This window comes from Triticum urartu, chromosome 2, assembly GCF_003073215.2.
Source record: "Triticum urartu cultivar G1812 chromosome 2, Tu2.1, whole genome shotgun sequence".
Lineage (NCBI taxonomy): Eukaryota > Viridiplantae > Streptophyta > Magnoliopsida > Poales > Poaceae > Triticum > Triticum urartu.
In genome coordinates, this window is record NC_053023.1 from 723,514,311 (window position 1) to 723,533,513 (window position 19,203).

The 19,203-nt window shown below is 43.4% G+C and overlaps 2 protein-coding genes across 3 annotated transcripts; both read left to right on the forward strand.

Moving 5' to 3' along the window:
• Nucleotides 1–6,221: 6,221 nt before the first annotated feature.
• Nucleotides 6,222–7,838, forward strand: LOC125540140 (phenolic glucoside malonyltransferase 1-like). Its single transcript, XM_048703729.1, has 2 exons — nucleotides 6,222–6,971; nucleotides 7,039–7,838. Exons 1-2 carry the CDS (start codon nucleotides 6,324–6,326, stop codon nucleotides 7,702–7,704), a joined length of 1,314 nt encoding a protein of 437 aa, XP_048559686.1. The 5' UTR covers nucleotides 6,222–6,323; the 3' UTR covers nucleotides 7,705–7,838.
• Nucleotides 7,839–10,938: 3,100 nt separating this feature from the next.
• On the forward strand, nucleotides 10,939–17,050 carry LOC125540142. Of its 2 annotated transcripts, XR_007297218.1 has the most exons (4): nucleotides 10,939–14,445; nucleotides 14,524–14,735; nucleotides 14,823–15,773; nucleotides 15,859–17,050. XR_007297218.1 is itself a non-coding variant. In XM_048703731.1 (3 exons), the coding sequence occupies exons 1-3, from the start codon at nucleotides 12,921–12,923 to the stop codon at nucleotides 15,549–15,551; spliced, it is 2,466 nt and encodes an 821-aa protein (XP_048559688.1). In that variant the 5' UTR covers nucleotides 10,939–12,920; the 3' UTR covers nucleotides 15,552–15,774. The 2 variants fall into 2 exon arrangements, 1 of the variants encoding a protein (XP_048559688.1); XM_048703731.1 differs by lacking the exon at nucleotides 15,859–17,050 and having other exon boundaries at nucleotides 14,823–15,774.
• The last annotated feature ends 2,153 nt before the right edge of the window (nucleotides 17,051–19,203 follow it).

Sequence of the window (19,203 nt, forward strand, 5' to 3'; positions counted from 1 at the left end):
CGTTGATTCTTTGATTGTGGGTTATCAAGATCAACAACAGGTTCAATTTCTACATCATTGTCATTACTAGGTTGAGCATCATCATTAATATTTTCATTAGGTTCATGTTCATTACCAGATTGTGTTTCAGCATCAGACATAGAGATATCATTTGGATTATCAGGTGGTTCAGCAATAGGTTCACTAGAAGTTTGCACAGTTCTATCATTTTTCTTCTTCTTCTTTTTAGAAGAACTAGGAACATCAATATTATTTCTTTGAGAATCTTGCTCAATTCTCTTAGGGTGGCCTTCAGGATACAAAGGTTTCTGAGTCATTCTACCAGTTCTAGTAGCCACTCTAACAGCATAATCATTTTTCTTACTATTCATTTCATCAAGCACTTCTTTTTGAGCCTTAAGTACTTGTTCTACTTGAGTGGTAACCATAGAAGCATGTTTGCTAACAAGTTTTAGTTCACCTTTAATATAAGCCATATAATCACCGAAGCGTCTAATCATATAAGCATTTTCTTTTAATTGTCTACCAAAATAAGCATTGAAGTCGTCTTGCTTAAACATAAAGTTATCAAACTCATCCAAGCACTGACTAGCAATTTTAGTAGGAGGAACTTCAGCTTTATCATATCTATAGAGAGAATTTACCTTTACTACCTGTGTCGGGATATCGGGATCAGGAGGTTCTTCAGTAAATAAAGAAGTGAGATCATATGTTTCTTCAACAGGCGGTATATTAAGACCATGTATTTCTTCAATAGGAGGTAAATTCTTAACATCTTTAGTTTTAATACCTTTTTCTTTCATAGATTTCTTTGCCTCTTGCATATCTTCGGGACTGAGAAATAGAACACCTCTCTTCTTCGAAGTTGGTTTAAGAATAGGCTCAGTAATTGGAGCAGGAGTTGGCTCAGGAGGTGCCCAATTATTTTCATTTGCCAACATATTATTCAATAGAATTTCAGCTTCATCCGGTGTCCTTTCCCTGAAAAGAGAACCAGCACAACTATCCAGGTAATCTCTGGAAGCATCGATTAGTCCATTATAAAAGATATCAAGTATTTCGGGTTTCTTAAGAGGATGATCAAGCAAAGCATTAAGTAACTTGAGAAGCCTCCCCCAAGCTTGTGGGAGACTCTCTTCTTTAATTTGCATGAAGTTGTATATTTCCCTCAAAGCAGCTTGTTTCTTATGAGCAAGGAAATATTTAGCAGAGAAGTAATAAATCATATCCTGGGGACTACGCACACAACCAGGATCAAGAGAATTAAACCATATAATAGCACCACCCTTTAATGAGAACGAAAATATTTTGAGTATATAGAAGTAACGTGATCTCTCATCATTAGTGAACAGGGCAGCTATATCATTTAACTTAGTAAGATGTGCCACAATAGTTTCAAATTCATAGCCATACAACGGATCAGATTCCACCAAAGTAATTATATCAGGATCAACAGAGAATTCATAATTCTTATCAGGAACACATATAGGTGAAGTAGCAAAAGCAGGGTCGGGTTTCATTTTATCTCTAAGTGATTCTTTGTTCCATTTAACTAATAACCTCTTAAGCTCATATCTATCTTTGCAAGCTAAAATAGCGGCAGAAGATTCCATTTCAAAAAGATAGCCCTCAGGGATAACAAGCATATTTTCATCATCACTATCATCATCGTATTCAGATTCAATAATTTCTTTTTCTCTAGCCCTAGCAATTTGTTCATCAAGAAATTCACCAAGGGGCACAGTAGTATCAGGCATAGAAGCAGTTTCATCATAAGTATCATGCATAGCAGAAGTGGCATCATCAATAACATGTGACATATCAGAACGAATAGCAGAAGCAGGTGTAGGTGTTGCAAACTTACTCATAACATAAGGTGAATCAAGTGCAGAGCTAGATGGCAGTTGCTTACCTCCCCTCGTAGTTGAGGGATAGATCTTGGTTTTTGGATCTCTCAAGTTCTTCATAGTGTCCAGCAGATATAAATCCCAAGTGACTCAAAGAATAGAGCTATGCTCCCCGGCAACGGCGCCATCAATTTGTCTTGATAACCCACAAGTATAGGGGATCGCAACAGCTTTCGAGGGTAGAGTATTCAACCCAAATTTATTGATTTGACACAAGGGGAGCCAAAGAATATTCTCAAGTATTAGCAGCTGAGTTGTCAATTCAACCACACCTGGAAACTTAGTATCTGCAGCAAAGTGTTTAGTAGCAAAGTAATATGATAGTGGTGGTAGCGGCAACAAAAGTAAAGACAGCAAAAGTAATGTTTTTGGTATTTTGTAGTGATTGTAACAGTAGCAGCGGGAAAGTAAATAAGCATAAACCAGTATATGGAAAACTCATAGGCACCAGATCAGTGATGGATAATTATGTCGGATGCGGTTCGTCATGTAACAGTCATAACATAGGGTGACACAGAACTAGCTCCAATTCATCAATGTAATGTAGGCATGTATTCCGTATATAGTCATACGTGCTTATGGAAAAAAACTTGCATGACATCTTTTGTCCTACCCTCCCGTGGCAGCGGGGTCCTATTGGAAACTAAGGGATATTAAGGCCTCCTTTTAATAGAGAACCGGAACAAAGCATTAGCACATAGTGAATACATGAACTCCTCAAACTATGGTCATCACCGGGAGTGGTCCCGGTTATTGTCACTTCGGGGTTGCCGGATCATAACACATAGTAGGTGACTATAGACTTGCAAGATAGGAACAAGAACTCACATATATTCATGAAAACATAATAGGTTCAGATCTGAAATCATGGCACTCGGGCCCTAGTGACAAGCATTAAGCATAGCAAAGTCATAGCAACATCAATCTCAGAACATAGTGGATACTAGGGATCAAACCCTAACAAAACTAACTCGATTACATGATAAATCTTATCCAACCCATCACCGTCCAGCAAGCCTACGATGGAATTACTCACGCACGGCGGTGAGCATCATGAAATTGGTGATGGAGGATGGTTGATGATGACGAGGGCGACGAATCCCCCTCTCCGGAGCCCCGAACGGACTCCAGATCAGCCCTCCCGAGAGGTTTTTGGGCTTGGTGGCGGCTCCATATCGTAAAATGCGACGATTTCTTCTCTCTGATTTTTCTCTCTCCGAAAGCAAATATATAGAGTTGGAGTTGGTGTCGGAGGGCATCTAGGGGGCCCACGAGGTAGGGGGCGCGCCCCCCACCCTCGTGGACAGGGTGTGGGCCCCCTGGTCTTCATCTTTGGCGAGGATTTTTTATTATTTTTTCTAAGATGTTCCGTGGAGTTTCAGGTCATTCCGAGAATATTTGTTTTCTGCACATAAAACAACACCATGGCAATTATGCTGAAAACAGCGTCAATCCGGGTTAGTTCCATTCAAATCATACAAGTTAGAGTCCAAAACAAGGGCAAAAGTGTTTGGAAAAGTAGATATGACGGAGACGTATCAATCAACGAGTTTCATTCTCCTATTCAGGTGCACATGAAGCCTCGTGTTCAGAGACTCACTCCTCTGATTGCTCAACATCCCTAGGAAATACCTTTCCTTGTTATATGTTATAGACCACTTCTCTCTCAGCTCATACATCCTGTGAATCCATGCATCTTTCTTTTTCCTTGTGATTATGAATCTCTTCTTATTAGCCAACCAGCGTCTCTCAAACTCATGAACCTCCATGGCATAATAAATAAATTTCCTAAATTCCTTAAGCTTTTCCTTTCGGAGGTGAAGCACCATATTCTGCTTGATATGCCAGCTTCACAGACAGTGATATGTGCTAGGCCAGACTAATGATATGGCTTTGGCCATTGAAGCGTCGCCGTCTGTGATCGCTAAAATGGGATGCTTCTGGTGGATTGCCTCCAAAAAAACCTGAAGCAGCCACTCATATGAGTCAGCCGACTCGTCGGATACAAGACCAACCCCAAACACGACTGTGCTGCGGTGATGGTTTAGCCCCACAATGGAACAAACGGCAACCTACATTTGTTTGACCGGTATGTGCTTTCAAACACCACCACACCACCAAATGCAACATAGTCCAAGCGAGATTGGGCGTCTGCCCAGAATATGTTCTGCAGATGCCCATCACTGTCTGTGGTGTATCTGTAAAAAACTCTGGGTCTTTCATCTGTTGTGCTGTCATGTAGTTCAGCATAAATTGAGCATCGCTACCTTCTATCTTTTTCTTCTTCGCCAACACGACATGGTTATATAGATCGCGAGATATAAATCCAGCCTTGCCGAAACCACCAGCCTGCTTCTCCATCACATCCATTATCTGATGTGTGCGAAGTCCACCAACCGAGTACTCAATGACATCCGCCTTCTGTGGATCGTTCAGGCCACGATGAGACCACAAGAAAGGTGACAACTCAGGATTTATGAATGGATGGCTATGTTGGTCAACAAAATTCTTTACAAACCACAACCCAGTGCTTGCTTGAAGCTCAACCTGCAAAAGAGCAGGACAACCACACCGAGAGAGTGCCCTTGGCGTCCTTTTCTTGTCGGTTTCATCAAAGTGCTTTACGTCACGATATCCTTGTTTGCAGCACACAAACGTCCTCCGGTATGCATTTTCCTTGTTTCCCTTATATTTCAGATCACCCTTTCTAACACCAAACCCTTTGCTCTTCGCATACCCTAAGTAGAACTTGTACGCTTCGTTCTCACTTTTAAATGTTTGCCTGACCATCGAGTCATACTCCATAAATTCATCTATCGAGATGCCTTCACCAGCCATGCCGATATCCTGCCATAAGAAACAGCAAAACCTGTTACATATTTACATGAAAGAAAATACGCTCGAACTAAAACATATTAATTATACATTGTCAACAATTATCATCTATAACTGAACCAATAATCTGTGACATCCTTACTAACTTTCTTTGAAGCCAAGAATCCTACTGACCATAGTAATTTAACCCATCGTTTTCATGTTCCAAGAAATTTGTATTATGTTCTTGTAAGAAGTAACATGCATCCTACAATATCAAACACATAATCTGAGAGCATTTTACTCACAGTACAAGAACTAGGAACCTCACACACACTACTAATCCAGCTTCCACACGCACAGAAAACCCAGCAGCCATTTTTGAATTCGTATTGCGTGCACAACCAGCATCCATGTGCGCCCAACTATGGTGTTTGGGGACAACCAGAGGCAACGTACCTATGCGAGGGATCTCAACCACGACGTGCGGAGGAACCGATCTCGGGCGCCGTCAGAAGATCCTGCGATGGAGAGAGAGGGCCGCCGGGCGGCGCGGGCCGGCTGCGCCGTTCAAGATCTTGGGGCCCGTCCAAGATCTTGCGGCGGCGACCACAGGGCAGGAGATGGAGCGGCCGCCCAAGTGCGACTCAGGCAACGGCGAGCGATGAGCGGGGGAAGGAGCGACCACAGGGTGGGAGAAGGAGAGGCGGCCCCTGTGCGACGGAGCGATCCGTAGGGCGGGAGAAGGAGAGGCGGCCCCTGTGCGACGGCTGTCGGGCAAATAGGCGCGGCACAAAAGTGAAGAACGCACGAGAAGTGAAACCTACGAACTAAGATACGGCGATTCTATTTCAGTTGTGATTACTTACGTTATTAATCACTGCAATTAGCCATATTACTCCCTCTCTGGTCCTTTTTACTCTGCATATTAGGTTTATCTGAAGTCAATCTCATCCAACTTTGACCAAGTTTATACAAAAAATTATTAACATTCACATAACAACACATTTATTATTAGATTCATCTCGGAATATATTTTCATATTATATTTATTAGATGTTATAAATGTTAATATTTTTTAATATAAATTCGGTCAAACTTAGCAAACTTTGACTTCAGACAAAACTAATGTGCGGAGTAAAAAGGACCGGGGGAGTATTAATTAATAACATTATCATTAAGAAAGGACTAATCTACCCTTACATCCAATTACTAAAATGTCCTCAAAAGAGAAAAAACAGGGATCAATAATGACCATTGGATCACCTATATACTACCCACTATTTACAGAAGTATGATGCACCGTAAAATGTCTCTAAATCTAACAAAATTACACACTGGAAATTTGACTCTTCAAGATAGAGCGAGGCGCTTGCATTTTAGCAGAACTGTCATGGTTGTTGTACGGTAGTAGTCGGTGGGGTATAATAGATCTAGATATTATTTCTTTTGGCTGGAGTGATAGATCTAGAATTAATTACATGTCCACAATTAGGAACATGCGTCGTGCTAGTTTGCGTTCTCTGCTCACTTGTCAGCTCCTATCCTATCATTCCCACACAAAACCCACGAAGGCGCCGCCACTGCTTGCTCAGGCGCGCCATGTCTCCGGTGAGAGTAATCCACGCGAGCTACGTCGACGTGCCGGCAACCGCCATGGTGTCACCAGAACCGATCAAGCTCACCGCGATGGAGGCGCAGTGGGTCGTCGTCCCGGTGCTGCAGCACGTCCTGCTGTACGAGGGCGAAGGCTTGCCGCACTTCAACGACGTTCTCCAGTCCCTCAGCTCCTCCCTGGCCGCGACTCTGCGCAGCTTCGCCCCACTGGCCGGCAAGCTCGTACACCTCGAAGGCACGGGCGACGTTGCTATTGTCTGCTCCTCCTCGGACGGCGTCGGTTTCATCGTCGCAGAGTCCGACGCCGACATCCACCGCCTCGCCGGCGACGAGGAGCACGACGTGCGCGTGCTCGAGCGGCTCGCGCCGGAGGTGGACATGGGCGAGCTGCCGACCCCCGTCCTGGCCGTGCAGGCCACGCGCTTCGAGGGAGGCGTGGCGGTCGGGGTGACGGTGCACCACGGCGTCGCCGACGGGTGGTCGCTGTGGACGTTCGTCGAGGCGTGGGCGACGGCGTGCCGAGGCGAGACGCGGGCGGCGACGCCGTGCTTCGACCGCTCGCTCGTCAAGCTGCCTGGTGGCCAAGAGCTGGCCAGGAGCTTCTTGAGAAAGTACGCGCCAAATCTACCAAAGGTATGTTCATTGCTCAGCCCAAATTTGTTTCATCCACGACGTGCGTGACAAATCGAACGCGTTTCAGGCGGTATATCCGGCGCCGCTCTTAGAGGACCATGCACGGTTGACGCGCCGGACGTTCACCTTGGACGCGCGGAACATCCAGCGCCTCAAAGAGCGCATCGTGCGTCTCGGCGAAGCCCAAGGCGCGGCGCCGCCGTCCACCTTCATCGCGGTCGTCGCGCTCGCCTGGACGTGCTTCGCCCGGTGCAAGCCGTTCGCCTCGGACGACGACGTGATGGTCGGCTTCCTCGCGGATGCCCGGCACCGCCTCGAGCCTCCCGTCGACGCGGGATACTTCGGCGCGTGCCTCACCGGATGCATCGCGAGCCTCCCCCCGCGCGAGCTCCGCGACGAGCACGCCCTGGCGGCCGCGGCGCGTGCGGTGCAGGAGGAGGTCCGCAAGAAGACGGAGGACCCGATGGCCGGGTGCAATTTCCTGGCACCGGCGTTCACGGTCGCCATGGAACGGCTGATGAACGTGTCTGGCGCGTCGAGCTTCCGGGCCTACGAGCTGGCGGACTTCGGGTGGGGCAGGCCGAGGCGGACGGAGAATACCAGGATGAACCGCGACGGCCAGGTGGCGCTGATGCGCGCCAGGGACGGGCTGGGAGTGCAGGTATCGGTCTCGCTGCTCGAACCGGCGCAAATGGCCGAGTTCAAGTCTCAGTTGCTCGAGTTAGTCGGTTAAATGTGAGGGAGCACTCCTCCATTTATTTTTACTTGGCATATAAAATTTGTCTGAAACCGTAAAGTTTTAAAAGTATGTGTTAAAAAATACAATTATTTATTAAAATACTAAAGTTATACATATGAAGTACTACACATTCTGTTCTAAAGTTATACAATATGAAGTACTACACATTATGTTCTGTTTTGCAACTGCTAGTCCCGACTCCACTGAGAGCACCGGTTTTAGATATCACGTTTGACAAAGCTTTACTATCCGGATTTATTAGTCCCCTTTGTATTTTGGATTCTAGTTTGACCATGTATTTAACTAAAAATGTATAAAGTATATGCTACCCAAAGTATATGATTGGATTTGTATTTGAAAGAGGTTTTCTATAGTATAGTTTTTGTGACATATAGTTTATATTTTATTAGTTAAATTCATGGTTAAACTTTGACTCGAAAAGAAAAGGGGCCTAATAAACCCGGATGGAGGGAGTATTTCTAGTGGCGAAAGGACTAATGTCATATATTAAACATCACTATGGTTTACAAACACATCTTCACAATAAAAAAAAGACATTCAAATCTTTAAGAGTGTGTAGTCTTCTTACACTTGCATCCATCAATGGCTTGTCGTGATCAACTCTTGCTGCCACATCCGAGTCTTTATTTCAACGGAGCAAACTTGTTTACACCTAAAAGTTTGTAGAAATAGCGGCTGAGAATTCATCAATGTAGAGCAGAAGAGGTAGAATCACTTCCCTGGAAAAAAAATGTCGAGAAGGGACTGCAAATACTCCTTATAATTACATCACGAGCGTCGGTTGAATACAGACAACTCCACCGAAGACCAAAATTAACCAGATCCTGGAAGATCGTCAAACACACACCTCCGCACACCATGAGTGATGCTCCATACCGTGGTTGAAGCTTCGCATCACACCCCCAAAGCCATGACCAATATGCACAAGGAGCCCACACAAAGCTGAAAGAATGTGGATGACGCAGACACTACGTCCCAGATCCTACACCAACAACAACGAGAACCGTCGTAGCGAAGATATTTAGAACCTTATCGCCGTCGCTGAAGCCGAAGATCGGAGCGGACAAACAAAAACACCTAGACTAATGGAAAGACGCGGGACACATTCCGGGATTTCCCTCTCTCTCGCCGCTGCTGGAGCAATTAACGAAGGTGAGGGAACCCAGACCATATTGATAACGTAGTCACCCTTTCTTTTGTACCTTTCTCCTTGTCACGCCGTAGCTGCTAGGTCAGGTGAAGCAGTCCAATTTCTACCACCAAAGTTTTAGATGTCCAATTTGCATGAAGATACATGGTAGAGATTCTTAGGAGGCGTCAGTCAATAAGTGCAATCTCCAAGGGTTAGATGGAGACACCGCGATGTAGTCGGGGAGCCCTATCCATTACATGGAGCGAAGACGGGGATGCCACGGTTTTTTGCGGGGTCACCTGCAGAGAAGCCTTAGGGTGGTGGGGACCAACGATTTGGCAGACGTCAGGTGAGTCATTAGGCTGGAATGGGAAACTAGCCTCGTATGAGAGTTAGAGTTTGTGTACAATGGAGAGATCGCGAAGAACGCGTGGTATGATATGAATTGTAGACAAAGGACCCTAGCATTGCATTTCCTATTTCATGCCCGTTGCAGGAAATATACTACAATCCGAACGGGACGCGCACCCCTGTGCGTATTTTTGTATTGGACCGGCCAATGTAGGGGCTCCCATCTCACAGGTTTGAGCAAACTTCGATAAACTACAGTCGATTTTTTTGTCTTCGACTTTATCGGGATTTTGTTATTTTTCATTTCTACTGACCTATCTTATTTTCTGTTAGAAAAAGCATAATTTTTTATCAAAGAAATTCGGAATATTTTTAATTCAAGAATAATATCAAATTCATAACATATTAAAAATCAAAAAATATATTTTTAATTCATGATTATTTTAAAATATTCTTGAACATATCAATTTTATAATATTTTTAATTTCATAAAAAAAGCTCGTGAACTAGATTTAAAATTCCTGATCATTTTTAATCCATTAATATATTTTCAATTTTGTGAAGACTTTATTTAAGAATTGTTCAATTTTGTCAACATTTTGAAAAAATCATGAACACTTTTTAAATACAAAAAAAGTGCATTGTGATTTATTTTAAAGACCATGCCTATTTTTTAATTCATGAGCAATTTTATTCGAACATTTTGTCAAAATGAATAACATTGTACAAATTCTTTATTTATTTTATTTAAAAATCAATTTGTATATTTTTTAAGATTTCTAAAACTCGTGAACAACTTTTAGAATTCATGGGAATTTTTTATAATTTACTAAAAAAATAAAATTTGTGAATTGCTTCCAAATTCATGACCATTTTTTAGTTCATGAATTCATTTTCAATTTCCTGGACATTTCTTAAAATTCATGGACAAAATTTACAATTCATGAGCCTTCCGTAAATTTCATGAGCATTTTTTAAATTAGTGAATATTATTTATATCAATGAACAAGTTTTAAAATTCAGGAACAATTTTTTGGGTTTTAGAACTCATGAATATTTTTTAAGTTCACTAAGATTGTTTAAAAATTGTGAACATTTTCCCAATTCTTATAGTTTTTTTTCCAATTCATGAACAATTTTTTTGTTCATGAACACTTGTTAAATTTTGTGAACATTTTTAAAAGTCGTGGGCTGTTTTAAGATTTTATAAGAATTGTTTCAAAATTCCCCATAAAAATAGAATTCATATATTTTACCAGTTGGTCCACAATTTTAAATTCATGAATGGTTTTTCGAATTGGTGAATATTTTTATAACATATAAAAAAATTGTAAAAAAATATGAAAATTCATCGTGAGCATTCTTTAAACCCCTGTTTTTTGTTTCAAATTTACTAGCAGAGCCAAGCCGACTGAGCGAGCGAGCGGGCCAGCTAGCTAAGCTACCAAGGGAGGAAGGAAGTGAGCGAATGGTTCCTTGGTGGCGGCCCATGCACGTGGTTTAGAGGCAATCTGCCACGTGAAGCGGGAAATTGGAGCACCCCCTAGGCTTGCCTTTTGATAATGTTAGGGTTTGCATGATTGTACGTCAAGGTTTTTTTTTGAGCATCAGTACAGACACAAGCGCTCATATACACGCGCATACACTCACCCCTATGAACGTACATACGCCCACCCTACCCCTATGAGCACCTCCGATAGACTGAGCCGACATATCATCTTGAGATTTACGAAGTCACCGTAGGCACCTCGTCGTCGACGAGAACGTCTCCTCCCACTGAAAGCGCATCGCCGGAAATCCTGAAATAAATCCAGTAATAATGCGAGCACCAGGATTTGAACCCTAGTGGGTTGGAGATACCACTGTCCACATAACCAACTCAACCACAGGTCGGGCTGCAAATGAGTCGAGCTCGAGCGAGTTGGAGTTGGCTCAGCTCAACTCATATGAAAATTCGAGCGAGCTCAAACTAAGTGAAGCTCGTGATCGAGTTGTAGAACATGACTCGTGCTCAGCTTGTAACGATCTCGAGTCGATCTCGAGCTAGTTTTCGAGCTAAATGAGATGGTAAAAATTATAAATCTATGGATGAAAAAATAGATAAATTAAGGTGAATATGCCGGGAATCTTTGCCAAAATTATAGGATATTTAACTAGTCGACCACGTGCCATAATTAGGCCTAAATTTTCTCTGCACTTAATTAAGTTTTCATGTTCGTTGGTAAATAAAATGAAGAAAAATTATGGACAACATATATGGTAATAAATTATCTTATTTCTATTTAATATATGGTATGATCATTTAACATAATGACATTTTATCGAGCTAACGAGCTAAAATCGAGCAAGCCAACATTGGCAAGATCGGCTCAATTCTCGGTCGAGCTACATAAAGTGTTCAAATTCAGCTTGTTTTCTTTTCAAGTCGATCACGAGTCGAGTTAAAAAACGAGTTGATCTCGATCGGCTCACGAGCCTCGAGCTTTTCTTGCAGCCCTAACCATAGGTTGATTCGCGATTATACGTCAAGTTGAAGACCCATGTATTCTTGAAAAAAAATTGAAGATGCACCTTGGTGTACATTATTGGCAAGGTCATGGACTTGGTCCACCCTTATGGCTTGATGGGCTGACTTCCGGTTTGCTGGAGTGAATAGCAAAAAACTACCACATTACGGGCTATCGTTCCGAAAAACTACTGCTTTTTTTAATTTTTTAAAAAACTACCACAAAAGTGGCTGGCTGTTCCAAAAAACCCAAGTGGCCAAACGGTTAAGTTTTAACTAGGGTTATGACATGTGGGGCCCGCCCGTCAGGGTTTTGTCGGCCACAGTGCTCACGGCGCGCGGGTGACGGCCGTTAGGGCGCACGGGCCGTCCCGACCAGGTCAAACGGATCCGGCCTGCCCTCACTCTGTCTTCCCCCTCTCTGTCTCCCTCTCTCTCGTGCGCGCCTCCCTCTCCGATGGCGGCGGCGGCGGCGAAACTAGGCGATGGCGGTCATTCAACGGGTGGAGGTGGAAGGGGGGATGGAGGCGGCGAGTTCTCAGAGGTTGATAACTGGCTGGGGAGTGGTAGCTTCGCAACCCAGCCGGCGGCGCCGCCGCCGCCGCAGCGGACACCACAGGCTGCAGCTCTGATGCAGGCTCCTACGCCACAGGCTACACCGTCGTCGCCTGATGATTGGCAGTTCTCGCTTGAGTATAGAGCAGCGAGGTCTCTTGCTAGCGCTGTGCAGGCAGATCCGGCCAACTCCCAGCACTGGGCCTCTGCATTTGGAGGGGTGGAGTAAGTTTTTTTCCTCTTATGAGCTCCTTCAACAGTTTCTACATTTCTGCTTGTTCATTTCAAACAACATAGCATAATTTAGTTAGTTTTTTGACCAAACCCTAGGTTGATGCTGCTGTGATTCATCGTAGAACATGAACATGCACTGAATAATAGTTGAGCAAACACTCTGTGGCATGTTTTGGATGCAACATTATCACTTAGCACTGAAGGATTAGTTAGATTTAGTAGAAATGCACGGTGGATTCAGAGAAGCATTTTTTGGATTCAGATTCCTTACTGTACTTTATAGTTAGTGTGCACTGAATTTTTGTAGCAAAAAACACTTAGTTAGTTGGGCTTTTCAAATAACATATTATGTAATGCAGGCTGGATGATGAAATTTGGGAGGTTAGGCTGCATTTCCAGGGCAGAGATAATATGGAAAGGAGGTTTTCTGTTTCAGACATCACATTTCTGAACTTGATAGCACTTACTGAGACTGAAGGCTATGGGTCAGATGACTACATGTACTGGGTAAAAGAACAAGGGATTGGACAGGAAGGTTTATTTCTTCTGGACAGTCAAGATGCAGTTGAAGAAATGATAGACCACTCAGATTTCACAGTGCTCAATATCATTGTTTCCAAGGCAAATGAAGATAGAGATGTTGATTGTAACAGGGCTCACAATGTTTGTGAAGAACAAATTCCAATAGGCAGTCCAGTGGGGGGTCCTGCTTTTGTGTTAAGTCTGTCACAAGATGGAGTGGTCCACCCTCTTGAAGTTAATTTGAACACACAACAAAGCTGTAACTTCAACATTTCAGAAGCTAATGGTGGAGATGATGATGGACAGGCTGCTGGTCAAGAGGATGATGATATTGACAAATCATCCTCAGACTTTGAGATTGATAGGGGTGACTATAGAGGGATAAAGATGTCTTACAAGGCTTTGAAGAGAGGTGAAGAAAATATTGGAAATGAAAAAGAAAGAGATGTTGTAGAAGACAGACCACAGTTTGAAGGTGACAGTGATGTTTCAGAGTTTTGGCAGGAGGAGAAAGAGGCTGACAGTGGAGAGGAAATAGTTGTGGAAAAATGCAGGCCTGAGAAACTCAAGCCTGTGAGAAGAGCAGCAGCAAATCCAGGTCCAACTTCCAGAGCTCACAGTCAGCCAGAGATCCCAAAGTTTCAAGATTTTGTACCTGAAGCTGATGAGTATTGCTTCCCTGGTGATGTGGGCATTTCTGACTCAGATGGGGAGACTCCAAGACTACCTTCTGGAAGGAAGAGAAGATTGAAGAAGAAGAAAGAGAGGAAATGGTATGACCCAAAGGTACCTGATGCACATGAGCAGCTGTGCAAGGACCTTTGCTTCACCAATGTATATGAGTTTAGAAAGGCATTGAGAAATTTTCATGTTAGGACTTTGAGAAACTTTCAGTACCATAGGAATGAACCATCAAGGGTTATTGTTTGGTGCCCAGAGAGGAAGAATGGATGTGAATTTTTCATGACTGCATCCAAAGTAGCCCATGAAGATACATTCACAATCAAGAAGTGCCACATGGATCATAGTTGTGGAGCTTGTGGAGAGAGTACAAAGGTTACTGCTGAATGGGTTGCAGAAGCTGTGGAGGACACAGTTAGATCAAATGTAAAGGCTAATGTAGAGACAGTTCTCAAACATACTAAGAAGAAGTTTGGGGTGCATGTACCTAGGAGTTTGGCATATAGGGCAAGACTGATGGCTGTTGATGTTGTGCAAGGTGATCATAGAAAGCAGTATCTGAGGTTGAGGGACTACCTACAATGTGTGCTTGACACAAACCCTGGAAGCAGGTGCATAGTGACAACTTTTGAGGATCCTTTGAACCCAGCCCCCACACCAAGGTTCAAGTACATGTTCTATTGCCTCCAGGCATCAAAAGATGGATTTCTTGCTGGTTGTAGGCCTTTCATAGGTACAAATCAGTGATTTAATCATGTTAGAAATGTAATCAAGTTATTCAATTTTGCCCTAACTATCTCTGTTTATGCAGGACTTGATGGTTGCTTCATCAAGTTATCCACAGGCCAGCAGATATTGGCAGCAACTGGGAGAGATGGGAACAACAATGTGTTCCCAATTGCTTTTGGGGTGGTTGACAAAGAGGATGGGCCTAGCTGGACCTGGTTTTTAAACCAACTTAGAGTCTGCATTGGCACCAGCAACCAGTTTGGGAACTACACCATCATGTCTGACAGGCAGAAGGTATTTTCTCTAACTCTGTATTATTCTTATGCACATAGCAATGCTGCTATAGTTATCTCATTACTACCTTATGTAATCAAACAACAGGGCCTTCTTAAAGAAATTAATGAAGTATTTCCTCAATCCCCACAAAGATATTGCCTAAGACACATATATGCCAACTTCCAGTCAGCTGGCTTTAGAGCAGAAGAACTTAAGAAATGGGTTGACAAAGCTAGCTATTCCTTCACTGAACATGGTCACAAAGAAGGAATGGTAGGTTTGAAAGCAGCATGTGAACCAGCCTACATGTGGTTGAATGGCATCCCTAAGGAGTGTTGGGCTAGATATGCAATGGATCATGTGTGCAAGACTGACTTGGTAGTGAACAACCTTAGTGAGGTTTTCAACAAAATGATTCTAGATGTTAGGTCAAAACCAATTAAGACCATGTTTGAAGGGTTGAGGACCAAACTAATGGTTAAGTACCAGGGCATCAGAGAGAAAACAGAGAGCTGTAGGTGGGAAATAACCCTACATTACATGGAAAAGCTTGAGGAGAGCAAGAAGTGGGCTAAATACTGTGAAGCAAACATGGCTGGTCCCAACATCTGGCAAGTAACTAGTGGAGAGAACACATATTGTGTGAAGCTTGATGTAGGGAGCTGCTCTTGCAGGAGGTGGGACATGACTGGATCACCTTGTCACCATGCAATATCTGCAATGCAGAAGATAAAAGTTCACCCAGAAGATTATGTGCATCCATTCTTTAAGAAGCCAATGTATAAGGCTACATACCAGCACATCATCTACCCTGTCCCTGGCCCTGAATTCTGACCCAACACCAACACACCAAACATAGAACCACCAGTTTTTAGGGAGAAGAAAGGCAAGAAGCAGACAGCTAGGAGAAAGGGTGAATTTGAGGTGCCAGCTCCAAAGGATACATCAAGGATGGGCACAATAACATGCAGTAATTGTGGTATGCAAGGCCATAGGTGGACAATGTGTGGAGACAGACTTAAGGCCAAGTTTATGACAAGGAAAAACAACCACCAGGTAACTAAGCCAGTTCAACAAGGAAAATCTGCTACTTGTTTTTAATGCATACATCTTGTGAGCTACAACTTGTTTTTAATTGTAGGAAAACAGGGCATCCTACCCAGCAACTTCAGCACCAATCAGGCCACCTCCATCTAGGGCCACATCATTAGGTCCAGCTCCAGCTTCAGGTTCTGCTCCAGCTTTAGGACCACTTAGGGGCAGGAAACCAGCAACAGCTTCAACAAGGGTAACCGCATCTGCTACAACAAGGGCAACCACATCTACTGCAGTTTCAACAGGTGGATCAAGAAAGAGAAAGAACCCATCACCTGCTTCAGCACCAGCCAACAACACCAGGTCAAGTGCATCATCTCCAGCAAAGAACACCAGGTCAAGTGCAAGAGGTTTCAATGCTCCAAGGGCAGCATCAACATCAGGTCAAGCTAATGTTGGTTCTAAGAGGAAGAGGAAGGCCCCAAGCAAATTTGCTTTGTGTTTCACAGCCAGTGGCAATCATTGAATGTGTTGCACTCAACTATGCTTTATGCCTCGAACTCTGCTTGTTAGGCATGCTTGCTATCTGTGTTATTTGCAGTGAACTCTGTTTTCATTTGAACAATTAAGTTATGTGGTCTATGTATGAACTGCTTGGAACAATTAAGTTATATGGTCTGTGTTTGAACTGCTTGGAACAATTAAGTTATCTGCTGCCAAGCTCTATTTTGATTTGATATGTCCTAGGTTATGAATTGTTTCATATGAAATTATTTCTTATGCTGAGCATTGTTATGTAGATCAAGTGATTTATTTTGTTGATAATTGATTGATATGATTAGGTCAATTTGGTCACTTTGGGGGGCAACTTGTCACCAACTCTAAAGCCACCCAAATTTGGCCACTTTGGGTGGTTACTTGTCGACCAACCCCAAAGTGGCTATTTAGGACCAAAACCTAACATATCAAAACTAAAACATCAAGATTTGCCCATCTAGGCACCAAACCCTAAGAGATCAAACCTAAAACAACAAGATATGGCCATCTGACCAAAACATCAAGATCACCAGATCAATTCATTCATACATACAAATATAGATAAAAGATTCACTCATAAATTGCATCATAGACAGATTGATTCATCACATAGATAGATCATTCAACATTTTTCTTTCACCAGCTTCATACATTGCATTGCATCATAGACAACTTGATTCATCACATACATAGCTCATTCAACATTGTTCTTACACCAACTTCAAACATCACATAGATAGAAAGACAGATCTAGGAACACAGAAACATAACAGCAGCATCATGGGTACAGAATCCTAGTCCACCTCTGCCTAGTGACCTGAAAGGGATGGAAATTTGCCCTCCTCCTTTCCCAGTAGATGATATCATCATCACTAGGGTTGGAACCAGGGGGAATGCCTCCAGGAACTGGTCTATGTCCTTGCGGTTGCGTGCTGCAAGGATCATGTCAGCAAGTTTCCTTCTCGCCCTCCTCCTTGCATCTTTGCGCCTGGCTTGCCTGGGCACCTCTTCTTCTCCATCTATGACCTCTCCAGGATCCATCTCTCCCTTGGATTCTAGGGTTTCTTTGGCAGCTGGGGGGTTGAGAAGGGTGGGGATGGGGGGATTGACTGCGGTTTCACTCAAGGGGTGGGCTTTATAGACTACTAATGGTTGGTGGTAGGTAGGTGGAGTAATAAAACAGCCCAGTCTAGGCCCACAATGTGTACATAATGGTTTTAGGCCCAAAAATATACTAGTTCAGCATTGCTACTTTCAGGAAAACAACCTAAAGAAATAAAACAGTTCTTCACTGCATTACTTAAGATAGATAGGTTCTTAACAGCACAATAACATAAGCCAGACTTAGCAAAGTTTCTCCACCACTCTAGTTACCATAACTTAAACAGTTCATATAGGACTGCACAAAATATACTCCTACCATCATCTTGCAAGGCCTGTTATATGTGTAGGCCACCTTACTTACTTAACCACCATTGTCCAAATCATCAAGCCTCCAGTATGGCCTTGATTTTCTCAAGCTTTTCCTTGCTCCCATGGCCAGCATTCAGCAGATCAGCAACTAGTTTCTCAAGCTCTGTCTTCTCTTGTGCAAGAAGATCCATGTCCACCTTTATCTCTTTCATTGCCTTCCTGGTGTTGTGAATTATGTCTGCCTGGGCCTGAAGGATACACCTCTGTTCTTTTGCTAGCCTTAGCTTCTCCATCTTCATCTCCAGCTCTAGCTCTTCCTTCTGCTTCTCAAATTTCTCAGCATCCATTGCTTTTTGGTAGTCAATCTTGCCAACACCATCCTGCCAGTCAAACATCTTGCTAACATCATCAACCATTTTATGATACTCAGTGCAGAGATGATCATAGTCCTTCTTCAACTTGGCAGCCTCATCCTCATATGCATGCTTGTCTTGAATCCTTCCAAGGTTTTGCTCATGGAATTTTTCCCACAACTTGATGAGGCAGTTCTTAAGTACATCAGGCCAGGCAGGATCAACCCACTGAACTACACCACAATTCACACCTCCCTGTAGTTTGATCAGAGAACACATACTTCAGAAAATGCATAAATTCAGTTCTAACTTCAATTCAAAAAGAGGATTGGTACACAAGGAGGACATGTAACCATAAATTCAGTACTAAATTCAGTTCAAACAAAGTTAATGTACAAATTCAGTAACCACTGGGCATAACTGAATCCACTAGGCATAACTGAATCCACTAGGCATAACTGAATCCACTAGACATTAACTGAATCCACTAGGCATAACTGAATCCACCCAGCATACTCAATTACTCATCTGAACAGGGCATCTATAGAACCTCCTCCCAGTGTTAACACCTTCAAAAGCAACACACTTCCTAGGCTTCATATCGTGCAGAGTACACTTGGCAACTTCCTCCATGGGAGCACCACACCAAAGTGGCTCAGGGATGGTGTCAGGTGTGTCCTACATGCAGTAAAAGGTAGATCAGAACCAATGCATCAACTAGTTCAACTTGAGTCAAGCTTTGCCTTGCTCAAGGTCAGATCAGACATCACAGTGCCATCCATACCCTAGATCAAAACTAATAGATAACCAAACCAAACGAATCCATCCATACAAATATACAGCTCATCAACCCTCATTCCCAAATCGATTCAACCCTAACCCTAACCCTAGATAATGACAGAGAGGAGGAGGATGAGGCTTACAAAGTACTCCATGTCCATCAGGTTGCCCCCCATGCTGTCGTCGGAGCTCTCATCCCCATCATTCCAAGAAGGCATCCTGGCCGGCGACGAGGAACTGAGGTGGTCGGCGACGATGGAGAGCTCGGCCAGGGGAAACAGAGCGAGGGGGGAGAGTGAGAGTGAGTGAGCGTGAGGGAGACAGAGTGAGGGCCGGATCCGTTTTCACCTGGTCGGGACGGCCCGTGC

What these genes read in the sequence shown, in the direction of transcription:
- LOC125540142 (XM_048703731.1), top strand. Translation starts at nt 12,921, where the DNA reads ATGGAAAGGAGGTTTTCTGTTTCAGACATCACATTTCTGAACTTGATA. An exon ending in TGGTTGTAGGCCTTTCATAG is followed by an intron (nt 14,446 to 14,523) that starts GTACAAATCAGT and finishes CTGTTTATGCAG; the next exon opens with GACTTGATGGTTGCTTCATC. An exon ending in TCATGTCTGACAGGCAGAAG is followed by an intron (nt 14,736 to 14,822) that starts GTATTTTCTCTA and finishes ATCAAACAACAG; the next exon opens with GGCCTTCTTAAAGAAATTAA.
- LOC125540140 (XM_048703729.1), top strand. Translation starts at nt 6,324, where the DNA reads ATGTCTCCGGTGAGAGTAATCCACGCGAGCTACGTCGACGTGCCGGCA. An exon ending in ACGCGCCAAATCTACCAAAG is followed by an intron (nt 6,972 to 7,038) that starts GTATGTTCATTG and finishes AACGCGTTTCAG; the next exon opens with GCGGTATATCCGGCGCCGCT.